Consider the following 7,260-nt stretch of genomic DNA (forward strand, 5'->3'; position numbering starts at 1 on the left):
CTAAAATGTAAATTTTTTTGAGATGTAAATTTGTTTTCCTAGAATGTATTTTTTTTTCTCTAAAATGAAACTTTCTCTCATCTAAAATCTAACTTGTTTAAAATGTGAATTTGTTTCCTAAAATGTAAATTTTTTTGAGATGTAAATTTGTTTGCTAAAATGTAAATTTGTTTTTAAAAATGTAAACTTTTTTTTTCAAAAATACATTTGTTTCATAAAATATGATTTTGTTTCTTCAAATGTTATTTTGTTTTTTATTTGTTAATGTGTTTTTGAATTGTATATGTGTTTTGCACCTCTCAGCCACCGTAGGTATGTGATAAACAGTTTTCAAGATTCAGTGCTTTTTAAAAAAAAATTTATAACACACCATTTTATTCAACATTAAGCAGTTTAATGGCAGCGGAAAAGAAGCTTTTATGGAATCTGCTGGACCTGCATCAGATGCTTCGAAGCTGTTATATATATAAAGTTGTTACGATTACCTTTCCTCTATTAACTATTAACAGCCTCAGCAGGCATTTGACTGATAGAAATGCACATTTTTCATCCAAAACAAGGATATTTAAACAACTTTACACTTTTATAATTGCGTTTAAAGTCTTATGGAAGTTATATTTAAATGTCAAATCATTCTGCATTTTAAAAATATTCTGCGTATTTTTAAATCAGCTTTTGCAATGGGATCTACGACATTTGGCTGTCATGTAAAAAATGCATTTCTAGGAAAGCATTTCCTGGAGCCAACTCAAAACATTTGCTTTTGTAACATAAATGAAATGACGCATAACCAGGAATGTGTGGACTCCCTGCTCTCTTTGTATTCTGCTCTAAGCCATTCTGTTCGGAGCCATTTTTTTTCTGCCTTTTTTTAAGGTTATGTCACCCTCAGCGTTATGCAAACAGCCACTTATGTCATAACTTAGCTTAATAATTTAGTGCTGCTGTGGAAAGTCCAACGCATGCAGTCATTGTGTTGCTTGGTTCTGTTTGCAGAAATGAGTTTCTTTACATTTGAGCCGTTGAGCTGACGGTGACAGAGAAGGCAGATCAGGCCTGAATCCAACGATCAAAAGGCTTTTTATCGACTTTGAAGCACATGAAGCTAGTATAGGATGCTGGTAATCCTGTTTAGGATGCGTTCAAACATTAAAATCAGGATCTGGTTTCGTTTCGAATCTCTAGAATTGATTTGATTCTGATTCTAATGATCCAGATTATTTTTTCTGAATCTCTAATCAAATTGCTGATATTAAATCATTTTTTATTGCTTGAATTACATGACCGTATAGTTGCATCCTATAAGTACTCGCATTACAGTAAATCCTTGTTTATCGCGTTCCAAAAAGAACCCGCGATAGGCGAAATCCGTGAAGTAGAAACCTTTATTTTTTTACAGTTATTATACAATGAAATACTCCATAAAACATTGAAATCAAGGAACTTTTTACAGGCCCAAGCATTTGTTTAACAAATAAAAGTACTGTATAAATGTTTTTTTTTTTTTAGCAAATAACTACTGTACTGTTCTGTTAAATAATATAGTTATAAATAAATAAGTAATAATTTTAATCATCAATACGAACTGAAGGGTTAATACTGCGCTGATCAGCACCGCCCCGCCATGACGGATTGGAACGGGAGAAAATTAAAAATGATTATGGAAAAAATACGAAATACAGTAGGACAAATAGTAACTGACGTGTACAGTTCAGTATTTCACTGCTGTTCTGATGGAGCCGCTGCATCCTGACTCTGCTCTGTACGGTGGCCCTGAAGTGCAAACTGCAACTACAAATCTAAAAGCGCAACTACATTAAGAAAAACACAATTACATTAACCTACCGGAAAAGGTAGGTACCAGTGGGAAACATGAGACATCGCTGATTGGACGACGGCGCCGTTTGACCCTTGAACCGGAAGTCATTCTGCCTGCTGTGGCTTTTGAAAACATGGATATTGTCGGCGCCCCAAACATAGCTGCCGTTATCCAGGAATATTTTGAATCAGGACATACGTACGAGGTGATACTGGATATGCTCAAGACTAATCACGAAATTTCAGTTAGTTTGCGTACACTGAAGACACACTTAAAAGAAGCTGGACTGTTCAGACGACGCAACTTCCGGTTCAAGGGTCAAACGGCGCCGTCGTCCAATCAGCGATGTCTCATGTTTCCCACTGGTACCTACCTTTTCCGGTAGGTTAATGTAATTGTGTTTTCCTTAGTGTAGTTGCGCTTTTAGATTTGTAGTTGCATTTTGCACTTCAGGGCCACCGTAGCTCTGTGGCGTTTTTTTTCTTCTAAAGCCTGCAGTGCAGGTGTGTTTTTTGGAGAGAAGAACATAGTTATCGGTAGTTGCTGTCGCTCTTTTTTCTTCTGGGCCAAAAGATCCTTATAAACCGACATGCCACCATCGATTATGTTTGACAATAAAGTTTAACAATGCATGATGCAAATCCGTGAAGCAGCGAGAACGTGAAAAGTGAACCGCGTTATAGCGAGGGTTCACTGTATACTAACTATTAAATAAAGTTTAACTTCCATGAAAATAATTCAGAGTATCTGGGAACTTCAGATTTTTAATCCCCAACGTTTGTTTCTTATTTCTGATAACCGTGAAATTCCTTTATCTTGCTGGGTTGGATTATTATAGATTACATCAAAGAGCTGCATTTTAGGGTCAACGTTTCTGCAACCTGATTTTAATTTAGTCCCAAAAGCCTTTTCTGTCCTAACATCAGCACTTTACCGGGACTATAATGTGTTTAGATTAACTTTTTTAATTCTTACAGCAGCTCTCAGTCACCAAAAAAAAAAAAAAAGATACAGGAAGTTGGTAAAAGAAAAAGAATTGTCTTATTATAACTTATGTTCAAAATATATAAACTGAAATGGCTCATTTCTAAATATTATTGAACTTTTTATACTTATTTTTCCTATTTTACAGCAGTTATTTACAGTATTATGGGTGATAGATGGATCTTGAATAAACATTTAAAGGAAATGTTTTGTTTCACCACCATGGTTGTTATTGTCTGGATCTGAGGCTGAATCTAAACAAATGTTTGGATTAGGGCTGAAATAATCTATCAGATTAATTGATTATTGAAACAATTGTCAACTAATTTAGTAACTGATTAATCATTATACTGGAGTATAGAGACTGTAAAACAGGCCTGTAGCTGACAGAGCGACTCATATATAAATGTTTTGCATTAAAATAAAAAAAAATAATAAACTTCTCAATCAATCTGCTCTGTAATACAGATCTCATCTGGTTTAAGTTTGTTAAAAATATTCTTTATCTTTGGCTATAAGATTATTAATCAATTGCTCAAAAAAATCATTAACAGATTAATCTATTTGCAGCCCTAGTTTGGACATTTTAAATAGAGACAATATTTAGATTCTTCCAATAAACTGAAATGAGCTTTTAGGTGGATTTTCTAAAGATAATTAATCCAATAAAAGCCTGTATTTATACCTTTTTCTAAAGGTTGCAGTAGGATCAGAGTTGCAGTCTTTTCATGAACAGGCAGATGGATGCTGACTCTCTGTTATCTCTGCAGGGTTTTTATCGTAAAGGGAATGTTCTGCTGGAAATGGGTCAGCAGAAGGAAGCCCTGATCCAGTTCCACCATTGCCTAAAACTTCAAGCTGACTTTGTTGCTGCAAAGAGCCAGATCAAGAAGGTTAGTTCATCTCACATTAAAGGTTCAAAAGCATCGTTTATGACCTGCTGTGGATTTTTGATATTTTAATCTAGATTTTCCAAAAAGGCCTCAAAATGTGAAACCTGAGCTTTAATGCAGGCAGATCTTCACCATTTTATTCTGAATGACAGGTCCTGCAGGTAGAGGGAATAGCGGTGCCAGAGGAGGTGCCATGCATTCTGCAGCTGGTTTCTGATTACCTGAAAGAACCCCCCATCACCACCCTCAGCGGCTCCCAGGCACCGACGCAAGGAGAAGGCAAGAACCCAAACATGGAGAGGAGAGAAGCACACAAGGTGAAGATTCAGGATGCTCCTTGTTCTGAAGTCAGTCCTGCAAAAAGGGTACGCTGCGATAAATACTCATAGGAGCAGTTTCTTTTTAAGCTTTTAAACTACTCTCCGCATACATTTTAAACATTTTACACATGTAGATTAAACACCATGAGGTCCCAATATCTCACATCCATGACTTCATGCTCATTTCTGCTCTCTGGGTTTCTGTCCACCTGTAGATTCTCTCCTTCTCACCTGTAGACCTGTTTCTCTGCTCTCATGTCAACTTCTGTCACTTTGAGGGAGGAACCGACCCTAGAAAGTAAACTAACACTGATTGGCTGCTTTTCAGGAAATACCGCTTCTTGAACCAGTATGTTTCCATCCAGGTTGTAGCAACGCTAGCAAAGCATTGTCATTGTCACGCCATAAATAATGTAATTATAGTACTAAAAGTACTTATTTCAATCTTTAACTCAGTATATAATGCTAATACACATCTTTAAAACATTTTATGACATTTCTGAGCCATAAATAATGTAATTATAGTACTTAAAGTACTTATTTCAATCTTTAACTCAGTAAATAATGCTAATACACATCTTTAAAACATTTTTATGACATTTCTGAGACAACTTTGATGCTTTTTACGTTTTCTCCGTTAAACTGCTTCTCTGACCTCATCATGGGACTCAGAGCAGTCCGACAAAATATGATTAAACTGCGTTTATCTGCTTTTTAGTTGCTTCTTTCTTTAGATTACGCACTATATACCATAATGATAACACAAAAAAAACACTCAAAAAGACTACGGCCGTTTCTCAATCTGTGTGCTTGTACGTTCTCGTTTCCTCGTGAAACGTAATCAGCCTCGGCCCTCGTACTGTTCCAATTCACAATGACACAAGGCTGACAACCGACAAAGTCCCTCCCTCTTTACCCAGCATGCATCAGAGCAGACTTGTCCGTTCTTTTGATTGACAGCTAGTGATCAGTGCGTCTTAAAACGTACTGATAACTAAAGGAATACACGCTCATTGAGGCAGTTTAAAGTTTATTCTTAGTACAAATCTAAAGGGATAAACTGGCATTGACTATGGGTATGCTGGTCTGACTGGGTACGCTTATCTGACAGAACACAGGCGCCACAGAACGTTGGAACGTTTAATTACCTCAACGCCAAGCAGGAAATCTGAAACTGTTGGCTGGAAGGGCTCGTCTGATCTAGTTACGCTAGCTTGGGTTGCGGCATGGATGAAATTTTTATTTCAGAAGTGGGTGAGACGCAAATATCGTTTAATATAACTGATTTCAGCGTGCTTGACGATCTAATCACACAAGATGGAGGGCCAATCAGGAGCTTGTGGGCGGTCTAAACTCAGTGAAGCTGGCTTCAGCTTGAGCTGCGGTTTTCCGCTTGGTCCTAGTGCTCGACGAATGTCTTTGTACTGTAGCGGATTGTCATTGTTTTTGGACAGTAAAACATGCAGGAGACAAATACAAACATTTGAAAAAGTGCAGGGGACATGTCCCCCCTGTTCCCCCCATAAATTGTTGACATGGTTGCAGCTGAGCCTGCCAGTGTAACTTCCATCACAGGTGGGCGGACTTTCTACTCACTCAAGCTGCTCTCCGTTGTCATGGTTGCGGTACTAGTGTTCTTCTTCTTCAATTGTGGTGGTTTTCCCAAAAAATCCAAAATGCGTTTCTGTGTCCAAATTTCCTCCTCGTTTCTGTCATTAGACCATGTAAATTTACATGGAAGAGGATTAGGGCCAGTGAAAAAATAAAAAACATTAGGTGATTTTTAAATATTATTTCAGTTTAATGTGGGAAAAAAAGTCAGAATTCTGACTTTAATTTTGACTTTAATTCTGATATTAAAATAAAAAAAAAAATGTTTTTTCCCATATTTAACTGAAATAAAATAAAAAAATCACGTAACTTTTTTATTTTTTTCAGTGGCCCTAAACCTCTTCCGTAGGACACCTCTTTATTTGGCGAGTAAAATAATTAAATTAAAATCCAAATACACGTAATAGTAAAACAAAACAAACAAAAAAAAATTTTCTAAAAATATTCATAAATTTATAAATAGGGCAAAGTATTTTTAATATTTTTTATTTTTATTTCCCTCTCACCACTTGGGGGGCCTCATGTCATTGAATCTACACGCATGGAACGCACAAAAATGTCCGATATTTTATATATTTTATATACTATTTCCTTGTGGGAAATTCTTTTTTAGCAGTGCAACTGTTTACAGAATAAAAATAGAGCAAAATAAAATATTATATAACAAGAAAATAAAATAATTATAATAACAATCCACAATAAAATTACATCCTTCTGATATAAACATTCTAAAACCCCCAAACAGATGGTAAAATGGAGCGGGGACCCCCTAATTTTGTACGAAAGAGTGTCTATCAAACTGGACCTTTAGTCATTGCAGATGGAGTCATGTAACGAAAGTAATTTAGCCCTGGGATTATTTCTGATTCCTAACTAGTTGAACTGAGCTTTGTTATTGGTTTCCAGATGAAGCATGAAGCTGGTACGGAGTGCTGCCTCAGCCTCTGCCAAGCTGTTTCCTTCCTGCCTGCCGGTGAAGAAGATGAGGAAATGATGATGAGGAAAGAAGAATGCCAGGGTAGAGGTAAGCCAGCGCTCCAGAGAGACATTTAATTGTCTTCATCATTATGTTAACAGACAGTAAATGTTATTGATCTTCTGATTCTTCACTTAACTTCTCACAACGTTCTCTCCATCCCAGGGGAAAGTAAAGCAGGCAGAGAGAAAACACTGGCTGTGCTCACCGTCTCAGACTTTGAATGCCCTCTCTGCATCAGGTAATAGCTTCATTTAGTCCATCTCCTGCAGACATAATAAAAGAGTAGACCCTGCATTGACTGTCGCAGCGCAGGAAGTACGGGCGCCATCTTGGGGAGGTCGACCTGCTACCCTATACTACTGAGCGGGGTACTTTTGTTTGAATCGACAGACCGCTCCATAGATAACTTTGTGTAATAATCAGAGATTTGTAAGACATTAATGAATAAATTTGAATATACACACTACACTACACTACTCCTCTACACTGGAAAAAAATCGAAATTGTCTTATTGTCATTGTCTTATTTCATGTGCAAATTATATAATTATCTTATTTTAAGAGTAAAAATACCCATTGCACTGGCAAACTCTAATTTACCTACTCAAATTAAGGGTAAATACACTTAATTTACAAATTTTTTACTTATTTTAGA

General features: G+C 36.5%; 1 protein-coding gene across 1 annotated transcript in view; it reads left to right on the plus strand.

Annotated features, from left to right (window-relative positions):
* LOC107086334 (LON peptidase N-terminal domain and RING finger protein 1-like) overlaps positions 1–7,260 on the plus strand; it is a 31,839-nt gene that overhangs the window by 10,166 nt on the left and 14,413 nt on the right. Inside the window, exons 4-7 of the mRNA XM_015377200.1 lie at positions 3,574–3,696; positions 3,849–4,013; positions 6,534–6,651; positions 6,769–6,844. Coding sequence (XP_015232686.1) covers positions 3,574–3,696; positions 3,849–4,013; positions 6,534–6,651; positions 6,769–6,844 — 482 coding nt within the window. The remainder of the gene's footprint in view (positions 1–3,573; positions 3,697–3,848; positions 4,014–6,533; positions 6,652–6,768; positions 6,845–7,260) is intronic.

Source organism: Cyprinodon variegatus, unplaced genomic scaffold (assembly GCF_000732505.1).
Source record: "Cyprinodon variegatus isolate N-32 unplaced genomic scaffold, C_variegatus-1.0 Scaffold148, whole genome shotgun sequence".
Classification (NCBI taxonomy): domain Eukaryota; kingdom Metazoa; phylum Chordata; class Actinopteri; order Cyprinodontiformes; family Cyprinodontidae; genus Cyprinodon; species Cyprinodon variegatus.